The following is a 23,265-nucleotide window of genomic DNA, read 5'->3' as shown; positions in this document are numbered from 1 at the left end:
TTGGTCTGTGTTTCTGGTGCGGTTTATTGAATATATGGTAATAAGGCCACATTGCTTCTCTAAAATATTAAAGTTATGGAGTAGTATTGTTGTATATGTTTGAGTACTTATAAGACCCTAATCTGGGGGGGTGTTCCAATCGCCTGGTAGTTCCCTGCGAAGTGGACTGCACAGAGTATCCAGTCATGTTAAGTAAGATCCCAAACTGTAGGGAGCAAAAATGTGCAGTTCAAAGGGAACAGTGCAGTGTGTAGGGAAGAACTGAACAAAGGTTCATCACTTCACTGGAAGTTGATAGCTAAATAACCCATTAGTCGTGTCTCGCTGGAGTGACTCTGTACATCTTGTAAATTAATCAAATCACATTTATTCACAAGTTACATTTCAATAGAATAAGTGGGTGTGAGTGACAGAGACGGAGGAGAGCAGGGAAAGGAAATTCAGCTGAATGAATACGCTGTGTGTTTTAAATAGCGTAAACAAACGAAACGCAACATGTAGCGGCCGGTGTTGATTGTGTGGGAAACACAGTTTCAAGTAGTGAGGGGAAGTCCAAGTGTTAAAATTAGGTCACTTTTTAAGGCTCTTTAAGTCTGGATTTTAAACCGTTAAAAGATGAGATCTGGAAATGTCCAGATTGTTGTTGTGCTCAGGATAAAATTGAAAATTAAATTGTAAGGGAAGAGAAAAGGGGGGGAAGTTTAATAATTTAAAAATAAAATAATTTCTGTACAGTATATATACATGTTGCAGACAGACAGAAGATCTCAGGAACACGTACTTTATGAGCTGCTGAGGGCAGCCGGGGGAGTAGAGTGGTCTGAGCGTCCCGGAGCAGATGTAAGATTCAGGTAGCCCATCTCTGCTGATCGAGACAGAGGCCCAGAGATCAAACAGTGAGGGTAGTAGGTCACGGCTGTCTGCTTGCTCGGAGTATTGTCCAATAGGCCCTGAATTTCAGATGGCTCTGGCATCATCACACTAGGGACGGAATCAAAATTAATTTAGTGGTGTTTTTTTTTTTTTCACTCTTATCTTGATTGTTTTAGGAAAAGATGAAAACAAAGAAAAGAAAACCAAAACATAGTAATCTCAGTTTTGAATATGATTACAAAATGCTAAAATAAAATGAACAATCAAACATAGGACAGCAACTGGATGTCGTGATGAAAAAAAAAATAATAAAAACATTCAGATTACACAGATTTTAATGCTATTTTATATGTTGTCCATTTGACCCATTTTTCTTTAAATTCAGCTTCTTTCAATCTTAGAATAAAAGTCATTCTTTCCATGGTGAATATTTCCTGCACAATGTCTATCCACTGAGTATGGCTGGGTGGCTTAGGCTTGAGCCATCTTCTTGTTATCGCTTTCCTCCCTGCCGCCAATAATATCTTAAGCAAATATTGATCATCTTTCTTTACATTGGGCAAAAGGCCCAGATACATTGTTGTAAAAGTTAATGGTACAGAATATTTCAGTACTTTGCAACAAGTAAGGTGGACAGATGTCCAAAAAGGTTTTAACTCAATGCAGTCCCAGAAAACAGTGCCATCAGCAGTGCCACATTGCCTCCAACACATTTGTTGGGTGGACAGTTGTTTACCTTTAATAGATGGCGTGATAAAGAATCGAATGAAATTTTTCCAGTTGAATTCTTTCCATTTTTGTGAATTTGTAGATGTCTGTGCCATCTCACAGATTTTATACCATTCTTAATTTGAGATCGTGGCAACTGCTTCTTTTTCCCCACTTTTCTTTGACATACAGAGTTGTGTTTTTCTGACAGGACATTAAGCTAGTGTACAGCTTTGAAACAATTTTGCGCATTTTCTGTTGATATGCCCCACACAAAGTCTCTAAGACCGCATTAGGTTCATTTCTGTCCTTAATTTCTCTATTGTAGTATTCTCTTAGTTGCAAGTATCGGAAGAAGTCTCTATTATCTAGACTAAATTTGTCTTTCAGATATTGAAAACTTCTTATTTCCCCTTTTATTAATTAAATTACAAAAGGCTGTAACCCCTCTATTGATCCAATATTTGAAATTTGAGTCATGCATTCCTGGCATGAAGTCTTTGTCATGGGCTGCCCATCTTAATATTTTCCTTTCTTAATTCAATTTTAATTGTCTTGCAACACTATACCAAGTTTCCATTGAGAATTGGGCCCAGTAAATCTATTAAATCGGTTGGAATATGGTCCTCTCCCATGAGTGTCTGAACATTATATCCGGGGATGCATGTCTCAATCTCTTTCCATCTGGCAAAATAACTAGGGTCACACCAGCAACACAAGTATCGCAATTGAGCTGCATAGAAATACATTTTTATGTCGTATATATCGTATGTGCGTGCAGTTTCATTTGAGGGTGAATGATTAAACAGTAATATTTGGGTTTTGGAAATATTCAACTTGTATCCCGCATATACATTATACTTTCCCAAAAGATCCATCAGTATGGGAAGTGATATGTTAATATCTTCTAGAAATAACAATATATCATCTGCAAATAATCCGATCTTTTGTTCTCTTTCATTGATCATAATCCCCTTTAAATCATCTTTCTCCCGAATCGCTTGAGCCAGTGGCTCGATGTATAAAGCAAAAAGGATGGGACTTAATCCGCAGCCCTGCCTACAGCCTCTACTGAGTTCAAACCGGTCTGTCAGAGATCCATTCACTTTTATTCTTGCGTTTGGCTTATCATAAATTGCTCTAATACACTGAATGGAGTCGTTAGTAAGGCCAAATTTCTCCAACGTGAGATATAAGAAATCCCAGTTTACTCAATCGAAGGCCTTTTCTGCATCAAGGCTGATCAAGGCTGCTTTAAGCTTATTGCTGGAAATATTGTGAATCACTTTAAGACTTCTTCTGATATTATCTTGCGTTTGCCTACCAATTATGAAGCCAGTCTGATCCTCATCAATTATATCAGAAATGAAGGTTTCAAATCGTTTAGAAATAATGGATGTATATAGCTTATAGTCCACATTTAAAACTGATATTGGCCTATAATTGGCACAATTATGTCTATCTTTATTTTCTTTGGGAATCAGTAATAATTGCTTCCTTCCAGGAGGGAGGGATCTTGCCTTCTTTATAGATATAGTTTAAAGCTCTAAGAAGAAGCAGGTTCAATTCTTCCCTAAACATCCTATACCACTCACCGGGAAAGCCGTCACTGCCCGGTGCCTTATTTGTCTTTAGGCTGAATCCCAATCCTCCCCTTATCCCTCCCACCCCCCCCCCCCCCCCCCCCCCCCCCCAACTCGTCAATCTTAATGGGAGATTGCTGTCTAGAGCAGTCCTGTACAGTTTTTTTATATATAGTTGCAACCATGTTCTTAATTGAAACGTTTTTAAAAACCTAGCTTGCTATGCTAACGCTAACATATAACGCTAACATATAACGTTAACGTTACATTGCTTATTTGCACAACAGTCCCGCATTTCTCTGCCTTGAATGGACTCCATGCATGTCTACAGTGTTAACTAAACTCCGTTAGCAGCGAATTTCGTTTGATATCAGTGCATAACACTACTTGCTTTGGAGACATCGATACGTGCTTTACATTTACCGTCCTGTATCACACCGGGACGCCGGAGGAAATCCGGCAGCTGATCCACTTTCAGGCTGAAAACGAGCAGTTTCTAAAATCAAAATATGCTGCAAAGCAACTATGGGAGTGAGTAATGCGTTCATGTTGTAGCCATTCATTATTATATTGGTGGTACTGTATTATTGTAATCATTTGTAATGCATACCTGTTCACGTACCTATACATTGTTGTTGGTTATGATACAGGAGGGAAAGGTTACTAACAGGCATCAGACTGTGGGCTGGAATTTCTGAATAACTGTAGGTTTTTTGAGTTTTATACATTTGAGTGCCTTTTTATATGTGTGTGTGACATGTAAGTTATGGTTTTAATAGTTGATAATGGTTCTGTAACATAATGTATTTTTATATAATGTTTTTGCCTGTTGTGTTTACTTTATTGGGCAATAAAGACATAATTTTATTAACAAAAAAAGTGTTTCTGAACATCAATGACATTCAAAAAAAAAAAAAAAAAACAGTTATAGACAAAAAAAAAAAAACACCCAAATTTTTTAAAAAAAAAAAACAAACAAGTAGTAAATCAAAAAAAAACAAAAACAGATAAGAACATCTGCACCATCTAAGTGAACATAAAAGAACTATAAAATATATACATGCATATGACACTGAAATGACACACAAAACCCATGCAATAGACATACACACACTTGCAGACGGCATCTTGGAAGTTTGTGATCAATACTGTATGGTGACATAACCGTAACCAAGTGGTGTCCCATTTCATAGGGATATGTTTTCACCCGCTCTCACTTTGGTCGTACAGAGATTGGATGGCCCTGAGAAGAGACCCCCTCACCCCATACTCCCGCAGCACCTCCCGGGGGACCCGGTCATACGCCTTTTCCAGATCCACAAAACACATGTAGACCGGTTGGGCATACACCCAGGCTCCCTCCAGGATCCTTGCGAGAGTGAAGAGCTGGTCCGTTGTTCCACGACCAGGACGGAATCCGCATTGTTCCTCTTCAACCTGAGGTTCGACTATCGACCGAACCCTCCTTTCCAGCACCTTGGAGTAGACTTTACCAGGGAGGCTGAGAAGTGTGATACCCCTGTAATTGGCACACACCCTCTGGTCCCCCTTTTTAAAAAGGGGAACCACCACCCCGGTCTGCCACTCCTTTGGCACTGTCCCAGACTTCCACGCAATGTTGAAGAGGCGTGTCAACCAGGACAGCCCCTCCACACCCAGAGCCTTGAGCATTTCTGGACGGATCTCATCAATCCCAGGGGCTTTGCCACTGTGGAGTTGTTTGACTACATCAGTGACTTCCGCCTGGGAAATTGACAATGATCCCCCATCATCCTCCAGCTCTGCCTCTAACATAGAGGGCGTATTAGTTGGATTCAGGAGTCGGATTCCTCAAAGTGCTCCTTCCACCGCCCCATTACCTCCTCAGTTGAGGTCAACAGTGTCCAATCCTTACTGTACACAGCCTGGGTGGTTCCCCGCTTCCCCCTCCTGAGGTGGCAAACAGTTTTCCAGAAGCACCTTGGTGCCGACCGAAAGTCCTTCTCCATGTCTTCTCCAAACAACTCTCACACCTGCTGCTTTGCCTCTTTCACGGCAGAGGCTGCAGCCCTTCGGCCCTTCGATACCCTGCAACTGCCTCCGGAGTCCTCTGGGATAACATATCCCGGAAAGACTCTTTCTTCAGTCCGCTTGTTGTTTGCGTAATTTTCTAGCGAGCAACTTTGTAGATTTTGGGCCTAGTTCATAATATGATTGTTTTGTATATCTAGCTTTTTTCTCTACTTCATCATCTAAATAATTTTCAAGTTAATTTAGTGGTGTTTTTATTTAGCAAGGAAATATGTTTTGCTCAAATTCAGAATTGGGATCAGGCTTACCTTGAAGTCTGCACAGGGAGGGATTTAAAAACCTGCATAAGATTTGATGTTTTCTTCAGTTCCTAATAAAACAAAACACAAAATGTCAGATTGGTAAAAAATTAATTGGTCTTTCTTTATTAGACAATATTTGGCAAAGGTGGATGCATGGCTCAGCAACGTTGATCGATCAGTATTTGTCAGTCAAACACTTTGCTCTATAATCCAATATCTCAATCATTGGATGGATTGCCATGACATTTGCACGTTATCATGCTAACCTCCTGAATGTGAGTGCGTTATAACATGCTAATGCTAACATTAGTACAGCTAAGTTGAGCCAAGTTCTCCTGAGGCTGAAAAAAGTACAGCTGAGCCTGAAAGGAAGATTAGCAATGTCTGATGGGGTTCCTCTGATGCCACTTTCAGGCCAAACTTTACATGTTTTACCCAACTTGTCAAAAGGGTCTAATAGCCATATTGCCTCTCCATTTTTTAGCGATGCTAGCGGCATGGCTCTAGGAATGGCAGAATGGAAATTTTCGTTGGTTGGTCCACCTCTTTGATCCAAACTGAAATATCTCAACAACTAAAGTGCTGGATGTATATTTTGTACAGACATTCCTCCTGAGTTTTGGTGATCCTCAGCAAGTTGCCATTTGTGAAAATGAATTTCCATTGAATTGCTTCACACATTCATGTCCCCCTCAGGATGACTTAGAATTACTTTGATGATTTCTTAACGTTTCATATGGTCAAAATGTTTCCAATACTTTGGTTGTGTGTGGACTCTTAAATCCATGCAACAATTTTGTTTTCTGGTGTCTGTGAAACATTACAGTCTCACATGGTTGCTGGCATGGCTACAGACTTTTAGCCGTGTCCCTAGTTAGGGAGGCAGTTGATCTAAAGTAGCTTTACAATGGCCAAACTACAACAGCAGAGACTCCAGCATATAAAGATCAAGAAGACTTAACTGTGCCCGGTACCTCAGCAAAGTGGAGCGACTGCATGTTTTGCAGGCCGCGTTCCAGGACAGCTAGCTGCTTGGACATGTGAAGTATTTTGTTTCCTAGTTTCTTGTTTTCCATCTCTAGAAAATCCACCCTTGAGATCAAAACAAACATTTCTTCTTTGTCAATCAACACACATTAGTTAAATGTGCAGTAATCATGTAGGACTCAATGTGTTTCATCAAGCAGTTAAGCGTTGATTGTGTAAGTTAAGCACCTGCATTGGGACAAAGAAGCTGTAAGATTACTGTCGTTCTTGTTGTGCTCCTCCTCATTTAGCTGTTGTAGTAGCCTTCTCCTCTCAACAAGTAGTTTCTCATTTTCCGCGGTAATGCTTATGGTAAGCTCTTTTTCCTGGGAAAAGAAAAACTATTTGAATTCCTTCAATTCATCATCCAATTACACGTAATGTCATTAATAAAAATAAAAAAAGTAATAATACAGGAATTACACCATGACTCAGTATCTCCTGGAGACTTATTACCACAGTTTAACATTAACCATGACGGCCTGTTACAGTAGTCACTTAGTCAATCAGTGTTGTATAAAGTACTAGAAAGCAATACTTGAGTAAAAGTACAAGTATCGTACTAGAAAAAGACTTTGGTAGAAGTGAAAGTTACCTTTTAGAATATTACTTAAGTAAACGTCTTAGGGCGTTTTCACACATGAAAGTCCGAACCAAGGTCCGTACCAAGGTTCATGTTTTTGTTACATTGTATACATTTGATCCGGTAAGTTTTGGTTTCACACTGCAGTTTTGCAAGCGCACTACAGATCTATACGTGACAAAACTACGTCCTGCCGTCATCACATACGTGAGCTGCGTCTACAGATACTTATAACTGATTGGTTTGTTGACGGGCTTCCCCGTCCTCTCGTATCGTCTCTCTGGGTCCGAGTTTAGGCTATTCAACTGACCGCTGCTCTCCCCTACTGCCGCGGTTCTTTTTGTTTTGTTGTGAGAAGCAAGACACAGGATCTTTCTTTCTGGAGCATTTATTCAGAGACAAACTGAAACCTACACTGTACATTTACTACCACTTAACAAATAAACTGCTGATGTATTCTCTGCTCTGATAGCCGACAGCTGTCTGCTCTGAGCGCATTTACCGTCTCTCTCTCTCTCTCTCTCTCTCTCTCTCTCTCTCTCTCTCTCTCTCTCTCTCTCTCTCTCTCTCTCTCTCTCTCTCTCACTAAGCACCGAGCTATTCCTTAAAGGAGCTTCCCCGGTCTTGTAACACGAGGAGAGCCTGCCAGAGCTTCCTGTATTTGGTCCGAAAGTCCGAACCATCCAAAAAATGCTTTCACACTATCAACGAACCAGACCATGGTTCAGTTTGGTCCGGACCGAGACCACCTCTTTTTGTCGGACCAAAATTTGGTCTTTTGATCCGGACCGTGGTCCGGGGGAGGTTTCACACCTTTAATTTTGGTTCGGATCAAACTAAAAAGTCCGAAAGTCCGGACCAGACGAGGTATGTGTGAAAACGCCCTTAAAGTATCTGATATATACTGTACTTAAGTATCAAAAGTAATTTTCTGATATTTAATGTACTTAAGTATTTGAAGTAAAAGTTTTTTTTCTTTTTAAAGGTGCAATATGTAATATTGTATGTAATACTGGCAGCTAGCGGTTAAAATAGTTACTGCACTACCAATTCAAAATACTGGAGAGTCGTTTCCCCCGCCCCCTCCTGCCCAGACTCGAAGTTCACGGGGGTTGCCAGGCTGAGACCGAAGCATTCACAACAATGTTGCTAGATGCTTTTCTCACATAGCCAGACATTACTTCACAGCACAGCAGAGTAGCTAACGTTAGATGCTAGTCTCACATAGCCAGACATTACTCCACAGCACAGCGGAGTAGCTAACGTTGGTTATATGCTGGCTATATTGACAGTTATAAAAGCCCGTGCTCACGCGGAGCTCTGTAACCAACTGACAGACACACTTTTTCGGCTTAAAATTACAGTATGAACCGCTAAAAACACAACAACCTCACTGTCCTTTCCACACGCCAGTCAGGCACACTTCCTCAGCTTAGAATTACAATACGAAACGCTAAAAATACCACTAGCTACCTTGCCGACTGAACACACTTCATTGGCTTAGAATTACGGCAACAATCGCTAAACACACTGCAAACTCACAGTCCTCTCTTCCCGATTTACAGCCCCCCTCTCGTGGCTTAAAACAACTCACCGTTGTCGGCTCCAGCCGCTGAACTACACGTTGTAAACAGCCATGGTCCGCTTGCCTGGTCCTAACGGTAACGTTAGCAGTTAACAGGGTTAGCATGGCGGCGTTAGCCCGGACCAGTCGGGATCACTTTACTGGCTGTGTCTCAATTGTTTTTGCGAGTAACCAACTCTGGTACTCTAGCTATATAATTCGATGTGAGTACACAAATGTTGAAATGACATAAAATGCCCGTCCCTAGTGGCTGTGATAAATTAGCCTGAAGCTATGCTTACCTGTTCAGGAGGAAATAAGCCAATTCTGCATCCTTTTGGGATCTAAGTTGTCTCCATCTTTCAAATGCATCTCCAATATTTACCAGGGGGTTGTTACGTCTCTGGTCACGCAACTGTTAGAAACATGCTGTTTTCTTTTTTTTTTTAGGTCGGGTAGAATCTATCTCCGTTGATCCTGTTCGTTTGTGTGCTGCTTTCATGGCTGTACTACCGTTACAGCTGTAGCGCGCTGGGTTTACGTTTTTACAGGTATATCTGGCAACCCGGCCTAGCTGTCAAACTGGGCAGTTGATAACAACACACAGATCAAAACATAAACAGAAATTCAGAGCTGACATCAATGTACAGAAACATTTCTTGCAACACGGGTGTATGACGTTATCTTCACCACTACCCTGTTCACCAAGTTCACCACTATCGTCGGGGTGGTCGCAGGGCTCAACATAAAAAAAAATCCCAGAGTTTTGCTGGCCCCTTCTACATTTTTACTGGCCCTGAAAGAAATATCATAGGTGTGATTGGAAAAGGACAAAAAAGCAGCAAAATATACGCCGCACCTATGCTTTAGAAAATGGTTCTAACCCAGATAGCCACTGCCACTGGATGTTGTGCCATTATTAGCAAAGCTAGACCAGGGGTCATCAACTACATTTTTCCAAGGGCCAGAATTTTTTTTAAGCAGACACTCCAGGGGCCGGACTTTCAAATAAAGAAAATAAAATTATACCTAATACCATCATCTTGTTTGATATTTTCACTTTCTTACTAAATTAATGCTATATTTTTTACATTAGTAAGCAAACCCCTAAAAACATGGAAAATCCATCATGATAACTAGATAGGCTAAAATGATCTCAGATTAGTCCTGTATGCCTTATTTGAAATAAGACAATTCTGTTGCTAAATAATACCACCGGCAACATCGTCAAGAATGAAGAACGCGTCATTCACGTGCATATTAAGTAGCCACATTTAGTAGTATTTGTTTTGGTCTTAAAATACATCCATAGGTTTACCGCTCCAGCGGAGAGGATGGCTCGTTTAGACAGCAGCTACGTTTACAAGAGTTTGTCCAAAGTTCAAGATTGGTTGCAAATTAAGACAAACAGTTGGACTACAAACTGACATCTTAGCTCGTTTGTAAAGTCGCTATTTGCAGAGTAGAGCTGTGTTTGCACAGCGCGGTGGACGAGAGTGGACAGCGCAGACTGAAATATCGGTTTCTACGTGTTTCTGCCTGTAGAACAGGTACGTGGGTTATTGATAAGTATTGACTCTTTAATCATGGAGGTTTTATTGTAAGCTACCTACTTACAGTAACGAGTGTAGCATTAGTTCATCTGCGCCATCGGCGGTAAATAATCCTCGGTAACGTTTCCAGTCAGTACATGTGCTGCGTGAAGTAACGCACACACCAGTGACTGTGGCTGCAACCAGCCCGACATACGTTTTTACTGGTCCCGGGCCATCGGGCCATTGCTTATGTCGAGCCTGGTCGTCTACGTTAACGGGAGGTCCTCCTGTAGGTGCTCGTGCTTCCATGGCGATTTCAGTTGTGAGTCCTCTTCCTCCTTTAGCAACAAACAAGCGCTGAAATAGAGCGTGCGGCGTGCGGAGCGTGCATAATGCAATCTAGGAGCAGTGATTCGCCAAACCTCCCTTATTGCAGTCGCACACATTTCTTCTAATTTTATTTTTTATTAACGAGTAACGAAGATACTTAGTGGAAATATAACGGAGTAAAAGTATACATTTTATCTAGGAAATGTAGTGGAGTAAAAGTGAAAGTTGACATAAATTTAAATAGCGAAGTAAAGTACAGATACGTGAAATTTCTACTTAAGTACAGTAACGAAGTATCTGTACTCCGTTACATTACAACACTGTAGTCAATATATTACCATACTGAAGCTACAGAAGGGAGAAAAAGAAACTGTAATCCTTTTTTCCAGAGCAAACATTTTATATTAACACAGGTGGGAATAAATATTGATATTAAACTCTGTCATGTGAATAAAAAAAATGTATTAAATATAAAAGAAATAGTGATGATATGGAATTTTAAACAAGAATGACATTCAGTTGCCCCACCTCAAACCTATTGGGTTTCTATTGTGTAAAGTAGGACAAAGCTGCAGACCTGTACCTTTGCTACTGAATGGGAACAAAAGGACAGTTCTCGCTCTAGAGTTTCTATCTTCTTGTCACGCCATGTGGTTTCATCATCACATTTCTGTTTGGCTCGACACAGTTTTACCTTGTGCTTTTCCTTCATTTCATGGTACTTACTGTAAAGGAGATGGAACAAAATAACACATTACTTTGGTGTTTGTTCATACATAGACATCTTATTGGCTAAAATCAAAAATTATTTGGAATTTTGTAGCTTTTTAGCTGATGGCAACACCTTTTGGGCCTGTTACCTCCGCTCTTTGTCAAGGCATTTAAGGGTTTCACAGATCTCATCCTTGAGTGTCTCGCACTCCTCTTGGGTTGTCAACAGAGTCATCACTGCCTCTTGGCAATGAGGACACTCCTGTGGGTCCAAAGTACAGATGTCAGCAGAGGCAGGAAGTAACAGTTACAGTGCATGCAGTACGTTTTCTCACGCTGGCAAATTCAGATTATTTTACAGCTTTTTTTCTGTGAGCTTAACATGTGGGTGGCAACAGTTTCTGCCCTTTGGTACTGGCTGACAGTACAATAAATGGAAGTTGTAATATGTAACCAAACCTACTCCTGATAAATTACCAATTACAGTATATTGAAACACATAAGAAATTACCTTACCTTGTTTTCCTTGTTCTGCAGCAGCTGTAGTTGTGTCTGCAGCTCTTTGTGGTCTCTCAGATGACAATGAGTGTTTTCACAGTGCTGCAAATCTGCTTCTTTTTGCTTCCACAGCCTTCAAACACACACACAAACCTTCACTAACCTATGTGTTATTGCAACATTGAGAGTTGGAATTCACATAAAGTAGCTGCTGGATGTTGTATAAAGGTAGAATATCCTACTTTTGATCCTGAAGATTGTTTTCTTTGCTGCAGGTGGTAGCTATAGGGTAATCCAGGTCATTATGGGAGGTGTCCGAACGTATCTGAAAGGATAAGAAAAGGTTTGACATCATGTAATAAGAAACAAAGACCATTGTAGTCTGTTCATGAATTTGTCGTTAACGTAATCTGAATCCTCTGAATAATCTTTCAGTATTTTGGAATCACTCACTTCTGACTCCTCCAAAAGGCATCTGGACTGAGCGCTGAGCTTACTTTGTAAATGTCTGCAGATCTCATTGCTCTGAATCACTTCAGTTGCCTGGGACTGGAAGCGCAACAAGATCAACATTCTGACAAGTGTCGACTGCAACTTAATTTCATGCATCACGTTTGTTGATACCAATGTGTTTGACACATAACTTATAATAATAGAAACGTATGAGACCGTTCAGTAAAAAACTGAATTTCTTTGCGGAGATATCCATGCACATGAAGATTTATCAAACTGTGTTCAACCTTTGCTGTTTGACATAACATCCAGCTCTGTTCTGCATGCTTTGGTGATAGCTGAAGCAGATATAATCTTCTCATGTAATGCTCAAGGATTTGCACAGTGAGACTTACTTTAGCTAACTCATTAGCCTGCTTGGCCTGAACCTGCACAGTGAGGAGCTGCTGCTGCTGCTCCTGCAGAGCCGACTGCAGCCGCTCCACCTCCCTCTGCAGAGACGCCACCTAAGAAGCATTACGCCAATCAATGTAGTAACTAAATGTCTGTTACAGCACAGGGTCCACATCCACAATGCATTTTAGAGGTTTGACTGATGGGAGTTTTATAATTTCATAACAATATACACAGGTGATACATTTGGAATTTGCAAGTAATCCATATCTTTCAACTTGACTGCACTCAGCCTAGCGTAGGACACACACATCCGGCAACACTTGGATGATGCTTTATAATCATTAAACTTGAGCAGTTTATTTTTGGGAGAGAGCTGAAATGTATAGTCGGTGCCATGTTGTTGTGTATTTGACAGCCATACAAACAATCCATGATAACTTGCATTACTATGAGCCTATTTTTATGTACTCACAGTTTCATTCTTCTCCAAAAGGCATCTTGTCTGAGCAGTTAGTTCCTCCTCTAAATTTCTGCAGGTCTGGTTACACTGTGCCAGCTCTGCTGCTTGAGACTTTAAAAAGAAAAAGAAACAAAAAAGTAACTTTTTCAACACTTGCACAAGCATGGATTTTGAGAAAAAAAGAGGTTTCTACTGGTGATTTATTTGAAATTAGACACCAACTAGTCTGTACTGTGTACTATATCCTACATTTAAATGGCATTTCTCCTTTAAAATACATAATAAGAATACTGAAGATACTGGAGTTAAAAAACTGAGGCCCCTATTTTAATGATCTAAGCGCATGGCGTGAAGCACATGGCCCAGGTGCGTTTAGGGCATGTCCAAATCCAATTTTGCTAGTTTGAAAAAAGGGTCTGTGTGCCGGGTGCATGGTTCAAAAGGGTTCAAAAGGGTTGTTTGTTTGCTACTGTGCTTCCCTGTGTGTATGTATCAAGCATAGTGTGCGCGTTCTGAGCACGAGCCTAGGCGCATTTACTAATGCGTTGATAAAACAATGAAATGCTATTGACTTTACGTAGACCAGGTTTTTGTTGGTCAATGGCGCAATCCTTACCCGCTACCTCAAGATAGCAATACTCCAAGAATTCACCTGAATACACCTCCCTGTAAGACCAGCATGCCCATGGGCGCAAAGATGGGTGCAGGTGCATTTGCTATTTAAACAACGTGGGCGCTGGACGGTCTTAAAATAGCAAAGACACTGATAGGGCCCTGACTGTTTCAGCGTCAGATGTAATCAATCAACTAGCTCTTCAATGCAGTAACATGATTACACTGTGGTGAAATTTTTCTGTAGCCATACCAGTGGCAGGACACTTGAGCGAAAAGAAACACTATACAAAAACACATAAAATACAAATAAAATCAAATACGATTATGTGTGTCAGTCTGAGGGGCTGTCGGCCTTCATTTTGGCCAACCTGACATGTTCAGTCGGAGACAGGGCAGTCGGGACTCACCAGGAAATGACGAGCGGGATGAGCGTGACTAGAGTCTCTCAAAATCTGACGAAAATCTTTTAAACTGACCTTTGTCGATCTGAAATGAAGACAGATTCAGGAACTGCATGGCCTATTTCTCGCTTAAAATGTTTTCAGAAACACGTTTCGGTGAACTATTTTAGAACAATATGAGATCGTATTCTGAACAAGCCGCCATGACAGTCTGGCTTTGAATTTCCAGAGAAAACAAATCCACGTTCGTCCTATCAGCTGCCGGTTTTCATTTCTTGGGCAACCATACAGAGTAGCGCCGCCTACTTCTATGGAGACGTATTACGTTTCTGAAGTTGGTGTCGCCTCAGTGTGTCCCGAGGCAGTTTTTTGGACCTCGGGGACCTGACTGATCATTCCGACTAGCTTTTCTGTCGACGGTCGGCCGTCTGGTTGGTGTGTCTCGGCTATTAGTCAGCGTTTTTGGACATTGGCGCAGTCTCGTCATCGTCTCGTCTTAGTCATGGAAAAAAAAGTCGTTGACGAACATATTTAGTCTCGTCTGACGAAATTAACACTAGAACACAGCCAACATTTATAATACAGATTTCATTTTGAAATATTTTCTTCCTCAGAAGTTTTTACACAGAGCACTGTCACCAATGGTTAGCCACACTAGATATACATTTAGATGTGTCAGCTGCTGGCTGAGCAAACAGGAAAGCCATTTAGTAAACCGCAGTGTTGTTTGATGAACATAAGTGCGACTGATATTGATCTGTGTGTCTACACGATACACACCATACACAACAGTTGCTGCGCTAAAACAAACACAGCTTGAAGTCCCAGCTAAAAATTAATTAATACTCTGTTATCACTATTAGTGTCCTGTATAACACTATCAGTCCATTGCTTTATTACAGGTAGTACTGTGAGACAATTATTTTGTACATATATTTTGTGTTTGGTGCATATTTTAACTGTGTGATTTAGTTTTGCAGTGCCCATATTTATTTATTATTGTGCAAGTCTTGTTTTGTAGTGTTTATTCTTTTTTACATGGTTTCATTGTGTTGCTTTGGACTCTTGCATGCTTGCATTTTGTAGTGCTGGCTTTGTGTAATGGCTAGTGTAGTGTAGTAACCTAGTTAGGGGCCGAGCAGCGAAAACTCACCAAAATTTGCACTCAAGTCCAGTCCTGTGCCAAACTTAATCAGTGCGATTTGTGTGCTAATAGCCCCAATGAAATTTATAATTTCAATTAATCAAATAATCAAAACATCAATGAGATTGAAGTGTGTGGTTCCTACCAGTACTATTAATGTAAGCTTATTCTGTTACTGCAAGTCAAAAGTCTCTACTGCAAAAATTGTGGAAAATAAAAATATCTTGAATGTGGTGTTATCTCACCATAATGTGTACCAATAAAATATATTATTCCAGCAGGTATCTTACCGTCTGCTGCAGCGAGCTTTTCTCAGCATCCAGGGTGCGTACCCTGCTCCTCAAGGCTCTGATCTCAAGGTCCAGACGATCGTTCAGCTCTTTGGCCTTTCGCAGTTCCACCATGTCTTTAGAAATAAAGTCAGATAATGCACTCATCGGATTATAAATAATACATGTTAAAGGATTTCACACATTCTTGATTATGAAATGCTGGTCGATTGTGAGTATTTTAACATACTGAAAATACAAACATTGATAATTTAAGTTTTTCAATTGTTATTTTATTCAACCAAATGTTAGTATCAGATTACACGTGTTACGATTGCCTAATATTGATTTACAAACACAATTACGGAAGTGAGCGTCCATGTCAGCTGCGAAAATAAAGACCATTTCCAAATCTGCGTGCAGTTTATAAACTGCCCACTGTTTTGTAAACTGTGTCCACTGAGTTGTAAACTGTGCGCATGCATTCACAATTTTGTTCCTCCCCAGGGATTTGGGTTGTGGTTTTTGTATTTGTGTTGTCTTTTGAATTTGTGTTGTAGCTGTTGTATTTGTGTTATAGCCGTTGTATTTGTGTTGTAGCCGTTGTATTTGTGTTGTAGCCGTTGTATTTGTGTTGTCCTTTGAATTTTTGTTGTGTCTTTTGTATTTGTGTTGTGTTTTTTCTATGTGTTGTAGCTTTTGTATTTGTGTTGTGTCTTTTGTATTTGTGTTGTGGCTTTATTTGTGTTATAGCTTTTGTATTTGTGTTGTAGCATTTGCATTTGTGTTAAACCGTCTCGGCCAATGTAAGTCGTACGTCGAGGGCAGTAAGGTGGCTCAGTCAGGTGGGCGTTTCTTTGTGGAGATTGCACATTCACCTCCTGTTCGTGTGAGTTTCCTCCCACCACCTAAAAGCATACAACTCTGTGCAGATTACCGACTAAAACAGTATTTACGACCTAAATGTGCATATGCATTCTTTTGGTCCGATTTGTAAAGCTGACCCTGTCACCTGATTCTGATTTATAAATCTCAATCATTGTCGAGTCGGGTGCACGTGCACAAGCCTCATTTCCACTCCCACAGGTAGCTATGAATGGACGTATAAACAACCTTAAACATCCATTTGCATATCGACAGTTGTGCCCGCTCCCCACTCATCAGACCTGTCAATGAAAAATACGGCAAAGAAAGTGTAATTTCACTGACTGTGTCCCATTGGTGAGGTTCTCCAACGGTGCCAGAGCAGCTGTCAATACTCACAGCTGTGGCTAGTCGTAGTGTCCGTAATGCATCATGTTTCTGCAAACCATCATCGCGGTAATTTCTCAATCATCATTATTATTAAACTTCAGAAGGATGATCAATGATTCATTCATAGTGCTCATGCTGAAACTGACTTCACAATTCAGGATGACATTAAACTATCATTAACAGGGAGATGATGGCTCAAATGTAAATAAAAAGAATTATGAAATTCATCACTAAAAAAACTAAAAACAAAATTATCCTTCTCTTTAAATTTGTATACAATCTTCTCCTCATCATATCAACCCCAGCTATCTCAGCTAAACCCGTGTTCTATGCCTGGTCTAAAGTATGTGTGACGACATGCAAATATTCTCATCGCTAAATCTTCTTTTATATATATTTATCTTCCTTTGTGTGGGAAAAGGCAAACGCATTGTTTAAACATCTGGCCCCTGCAGGTTATGTAAAATGGAATGAAATTGTATTAAGGTATGAATATGAGTATTTTTGTTTACATATAGACTGGTGACCAGGGTGTTCCTTGCCTCTCACCCAGTGCATGCTGGAATAATCTCCAGCCTGTGTGAACAGGGTAAGCAGGTGTACAAGCACATATCTTGTCTATTTTTTGAATATAAACTCAACAACATATTCTTTGGAAACAGACTCACCATATTTCTTCAGTTTTTGTACTTCCTGTCTGAATTGCTCCACCTCCTGCTGTGCTGCCTGCAATTCAGGCTCTAAAATACACAAATTTAAGAATAAAAACAAAGTTGCTGGCATACTTTCCTCTTCAATTGAGAGCAGTGAAAGTTGGTGGTAACTTCAGTTTTAGTTCAGAGTCTGTTTGGATATTGTATGATGGTAAAATAACTTCTGAATGCTAGTAATATACAATATTTATTAAGGATCCTGCACAAAGTTTGTGATGTTTTCTTTTCTAGCAGTGATGGCAACCTTGATTTAATGAAATATGATTTCCTGAACAATAGAGGCAATGTTGACATAGTGGTGATAGTTTACTCTGTTATCACCATGAGAAATCTCTTTGAGAATGACACAGTTTGCTTGTAAGTAGCTAATTGATATCTATCACCATAAGCTCTTTGAGTCAAATGAGCAGACTCCAGCTCATCAGTCAAACGCCGGATCTCATTGTGGGCCATGGCCAGCCGGCGGGAGCCCTCCTCCAGGTCCCGCTCCAGACGGGAACATTCCCTTTCCATGCTGCTTGCCTGGCCAGCCAAATGCCTGGCCTCAGCCTGAAGAGAGAGGAAAAGAGCAAACCGACCAAATGACCAAAATTGAATTTGATAACCCTATTTTGAAGAGAACCCCAATGCATACCAGTCCTTCCAGAAAAACGCAGAATTTTTTTGTGATTGTTGCGGGCAAAAATCCTTGATTATGCGGAATATATATTAATATATATTAATATTAATATGGAATATGCGGGATATTTATGCAATTTTATGCGATGAAATTGCGGGAACTTGCAAAAAATGTGTGAACTTGCAAAAACACCCTGCTTTTTTTAAACTTAATTTCCAAAAATAGTTTACAGATATTCAGTCATTGCAATAAGTAAACAAATAAGATACAACAATATATACAAATAATATATTAAAGTAAAAATAAAAGTAATAGTCTAAACAGAGGGAAATAAAAGATACAAAAGAGACAGACTTTCAAAAATCGTTAATAATATAGACAGCAGGAGCACTTAAACAAAGAAATTTGATTTTCGATGATGTTCACGTCGCGTAATTACGTCACTTCATAACGTTCACATTGCAACAGGGGAAAATGGCTGCTCTTGTGTGAAGTACATACTGTCTATAGTGAAGTAAACGCAACATTTTTTCAACTTTCTGCTAAGATATATGTGACTTTTTTTGCAACGAAAATGCGAGGATTATGAAATCATGCAAGCACATCATATTTTGCGCGGAAATCTGCAATTTATGCGGCGAAAGTGCGGCATATTTGAAAATGTGCGGCCCCCGCATGAATATGCGGACTTTGGCTACGATCGCATAATCACGTTTTTCTGGAGGGACTGGCATACAAACGAGAAATGTTCATAAATACATGCAAGAACAGACAAGAAACCTTGAGAGGTGCACTGCATCAGTAGTGTAGCATCTTGAATTTCTCCTGACATGCAAAGTTCCCTAGCTTGAGGTGGTAACAAAGCTTAATAACACTGGAACAAAAAAAGTTGTTAATGTTTATGTTGATACTGCTAAAACGGACGTTTTGAAACATGCAAAAAGATCCTCATATTCAAGCGTGCAATTTAGGATACACAAAAAAGAAGTCAGCGTGGCTGATAGTTCCTGATTTTTCAACTGACCTGAGTGCAGCACTTAGTGTTTTGTTAGTATGGGATACAGGAACATTACTCTAGATAAAATGACATACAGGAATAAAAGTATGTTTGCTCTGTGAAGCTTTATGGAGTCCAAAGAGTCTCTTCCATGGGCTCTGGCTGTGACGTGGTGCCCCCTTGTGGGAAGACTGTGGAATAACATTCGATCACATAATATAAGTTCTTTGCCCACAGAGAAATTATCTGTACAGCATGCCCTTTTAACAACTGAAACAAAATCTTTAAGCTTCTTCCTCTAACCTGGTGTGCACTGGTGTTCAGTGCCTGGGCTTCAGACCCCAGCGGGCTGACTGCGTTTCCATCACCCGTCAGATTGTTAGGATCCTCACTCATCTCAAGTAAGGAGGCTCTCTCCACCAGGAGATAGGCCACCTGCTCACTGGGGCTGCTGTGAATCAACTCTGTGAGACCCTGCTGGTACAGCATCTTAGCCACCTCGCTTATCTGGGCATCTAATCACAACAGAGAATGATGACAGAGTAGGATTTCTAATGCTTTAAAATCTGAATATCTGTAGACTGGGGGTGTCTGGGGTCTTGTCTTGTCTGGAGTCTTGTCTCAAGAAGGCAGTCAGTTTAAGTCAGCTTTACCAACATGTCTTGTGTTCTTCAAGGATGAAGACTAAAACTGGTTGGTCTGCCTTAGTCCTGTTTTGTCCATTCTGCTTTTCTGCCACATCCCCACTTCCCCAGGCCCTTGTATTGTCATTCCCCATCCATCCACCAGACTTTCCCACCTGTCCCAGCCACCTGACTCTCTCATTCAGCCCCTTACCCTGCAACACATTTCCTGTTACCTGGAACCTGACTCTGTATATGTGCCTGTCTCTGCCTGCACCCTTTTACGTTTCCCCATTCCCGTTACCCGTGGACTCTCAGTTACTTCTGTTCAGACTTACTACCCCATGCCAGTAAGCTTATGTACATTCATGTCATCAATAAATCCCTGACCTGTCCCTGTCTGCCATATTGTCTGCATTTGCCTATTCCTTGTTGCCTCTTCCTCAACCGCTGTGACAGTTGGTTTGGTAAATGTAGCCTACATCCAGTTAACCGCTCCACCTCCATTAAAGAGCAGCACACAGCCACTTCCCTGGGCTTTTCTATGGAACCATCCGGGACACAGTGGATGAGAGAGTCCCGGCGGGGCTAACTTTAAGAATGACACGTCTTAGAAAATTATCCATCAAGATAGGACAGCTGTGGCCGGGTTAGCTCAGTTAGTAGAGCAGGCGCACACATATAGAGATTTGGGTTTGACTCCAACCTGCGGCCCTTTCCTGCATGTCATTCCCCCTCTTCCCCCCCCCATTCCCCCTTTCATGTCCTTAGCTGTCCTGTGGAAATAAAGGCCTAAAAATGCCCCAAAAAATAATCTTAAAAAAAAAAGACAGGACAGCTAACATGGCTTGTGTTGAAGAAAAACTTGTGAATGATACCGTAAAAACAGTTGAAAGCCTTCAGTGTATAAGACAAAAATGCCTGCAATATATTCTTAAAATATGTATTCTATTAGGGGGGAAAAAAACATACAACAGTTTAAAAAGACTTTGTCATAGTGCAGATAAAGATCCAGAAGTTAGAATTTTGTCACTACTTCTCATGCTGTAAGAGTATTCATATTTGTAGGTAGTGTACAGGTAAAAATGTCCAACCTTGAAGGGATATTAGGCGTCGTAGCTGCTCCTTGAGCTGATCGTTTTCGTCTTGTATCTCCTGAGCCAAAACATCTTTGTGCTCTGTAAAGATTCGGATCTGCTCCAAGGACTTGCGTACCTTACAGACAGAAAGTGGACACAAACCTTCATTTATTTCTGCTCTTCTTGACAATTTCTAGTGTCACTGGTAATTCAACAGCGATAACTTACCTCTGCCATCTCTGCTAAGTGTTGTGAGCGCTGGGTGTCCAGTTCCCATGTCACACTGCTCAGACAACTTCTTGTGCGCTGGAGGGCAGTCCATAGCAAACGCAGCTTAGCCTCCATAGGGGAGTCAACAGTGAGTCCCTCCTCACTGAACCATGTAGCGATCTGCTCCGGCTCCTCCTAGAGATGGTATGGGTGATTGTATGTGGACAAGGTCACAGACAAACCACCTTATCTCATACTTACAAAGGGCTTACTGTCTTGCATTGTTGGAGGAGAAACTGAATTACATCTTTCCAATCAGTCTCTAATGTTAACGTTATATAATTTTAATGTGTGAATAGGATATCATTAGGGCTGGGCGATATGGAGAAAATCAAATATTACGATATTCTTGACCAAATACCTAGATATCGATATTGCAGCGATATTCTAGGGTTGACAATTGGGGCTTTAACAAAATATCTTCACACTTAGATTTTAGATAAATAATCATCAGTAATGTAGACATAATGTCTGAGTGGGAAAAAGGCAAATAATAGAACAGCTAGAACAGTCTGGTAAGTTCAGAAAAGTACATCACTTTACTGTAATGCAGCCTTTAAAACCACTAAAAGACAACACTTGTGTCATATAACGATATTACGATATCCAAAATCTAAGACGATATCTATTCTCATATCACGATATCGATTGCCCAGCCCTAGATATCATTATTAAAATATGTATTTTTTATCTCACACTGTCACTTCAGTTCACTCCCTGTAAGGGAAACTGATGATGCTAAAAGATTATACACAACGTTTTAGGATAAGATTAAGTGATTATCAACCTTGTGTTTTTTTTCCTGGGAGTGATGCTGCTTACATGTTACATCTCAAGACGTCAAAACATTTCTTATGAATGATGATACATATCTCTAACTCTGAACTAGAGTGAGATAACTGACGCTCCTCTTAGCTGTGATTTAAGTTGTTAGCACATTTTGGGGAACAGCTGTTTCTCTCAGTGGAGACAGCTGGCATTGCCAATGTGTTGCAGTTGAACAGCCTATAACCGCTAACTGACCAAACTTTATCCTGTGTATTAACGTTCACCCCTTATTAAAAGTCATTATAATCACATGCTCTGCAGCCACACTTGCTGAAACCCATAGAACTTTGTTTAACATTCTAGTGAAGATCCCAAAAGATGCAAACTATCAGGATGAATGCCAGTAGGAAAACTTATTGCAAGCATTGACATATATATAAGATTGCAAGACATCTAGCTAGCTACAACGTTTCCATTTGATGCAATGGCGCAGCCATAAAAAAAACATCATAGCTTTTAGAGATAAGCGGATGATACTGTTGTGTGATAGTGTTGACTTGACTAAGGTGATGGTTTCAACCTTTAAATTACAAGGGGAAAAGGGTAACAACAGTATGTTGAGGGGTTAATGTAATTTAATCACCATCTTGCAGAGCTAACTACATTCATCAACTGTTTGACGGTCCAAAGTTTTAGCTAGCTACAGTTTAGGTTAGATATAGCGTTAGCTAAGTTAAACGAAGAAAAAGTAGAATGTGTTCGGTACCTCTGGTTGATCCATTTGTCCTACGGTGGGAAATAACTTTCGACCGTAGTTTATCAATCACATCACATTGCATCTTGAACTTTTTGTCATTTTTTCAAAAAGTCCGAGATCGACTCCGAACACCGAAAATCAACTCACACTGGCATCCAGACAGAACTCAGCCTCGCGTTCTAACACTACGACGTAAACATTCGAGACCGTCTCCCCGTTGTCCAATGGTAAAGTTAACGGTACGCACTCACTCAACTCCCTATAAACTTTGAGACGGTATAGCTACTCGAGACTTCCATGTCAATACCAGCGAAAACGTGATAAGGGTTGAAGCTGAATCAACGGTAAAGTATGTTGGAAGTGGTGGTGCGAGGTTCTGTTACTTGTTGTAAAAACTCACGGCTCTTACGCGCACGAGGATTGTGGGCTGTCCGTGGGTCCTTGAAGGAGTCTTGTGGGACCGTTAACAGTGTGAATAGTTTAGATTCACTGGTAAACATTAGTAAAAAAAATAAAAATAAAAAAATCTTTGTGTAAGAATCCATTTCACATAATCTTTGGCTTAATCTAGACTAAAAGTATGTGGTGGAATGTAACTAATTGCTTTATAAATCCTATTTTTAATTTGAGGTAAGTTACTTAGTTGTTATGCGTGCATTGTTGTTATAGATTTGCCTAAACTATAAAACTGAGGTGTATCCATTGACATATAGGGTGTATCCCA

The 23,265-nt window shown here is 40.4% G+C and overlaps 2 protein-coding genes across 6 annotated transcripts in view; one reads left to right on the top strand and one right to left on the bottom strand.

The window, feature by feature from the left end:
- emp3a (epithelial membrane protein 3a) overlaps positions 1–23,265 on the top strand; it is a 51,152-nt gene that overhangs the window by 21,873 nt on the left and 6,014 nt on the right. The gene's annotated exons all lie outside the window — the stretch shown is intronic.
- On the bottom strand, positions 345–22,964 carry si:dkey-264d12.5 (coiled-coil domain-containing protein 30). Of its 5 annotated transcripts, none has more exons than XM_039796680.1 (19): positions 22,551–22,963; positions 20,975–21,151; positions 20,762–20,882; positions 19,348–19,559; positions 19,140–19,235; positions 17,812–17,977; positions 17,384–17,455; positions 15,483–15,598; positions 13,045–13,143; positions 12,572–12,682; positions 12,177–12,272; positions 11,966–12,048; positions 11,742–11,856; positions 11,375–11,487; positions 11,098–11,239; positions 6,692–6,828; positions 6,439–6,568; positions 5,483–5,544; positions 345–981 (listed from the first exon to the last, which is right to left on the bottom strand). In XM_039796680.1, the coding sequence occupies exons 1-19, from the start codon at positions 22,563–22,565 to the stop codon at positions 783–785; spliced, it is 2,262 nt and encodes a 753-aa protein (XP_039652614.1). In that variant the 5' UTR covers positions 22,566–22,963; the 3' UTR covers positions 345–782. The 5 variants fall into 5 exon arrangements, with proteins under 5 accessions (XP_039652614.1, XP_039652615.1, XP_039652616.1 ...); XM_039796681.1 differs by having other exon boundaries at positions 6,451–6,568; XM_039796682.1 differs by having other exon boundaries at positions 22,689–22,963.

This window comes from Perca fluviatilis, chromosome 4 (genome assembly GCF_010015445.1).
Source record: "Perca fluviatilis chromosome 4, GENO_Pfluv_1.0, whole genome shotgun sequence".
NCBI lineage: Eukaryota > Metazoa > Chordata > Actinopteri > Perciformes > Percidae > Perca > Perca fluviatilis.
The sequence above is the reverse complement of the archived record's forward strand: the minus strand, read 5'-3'. Positions and strand labels throughout refer to the sequence as shown.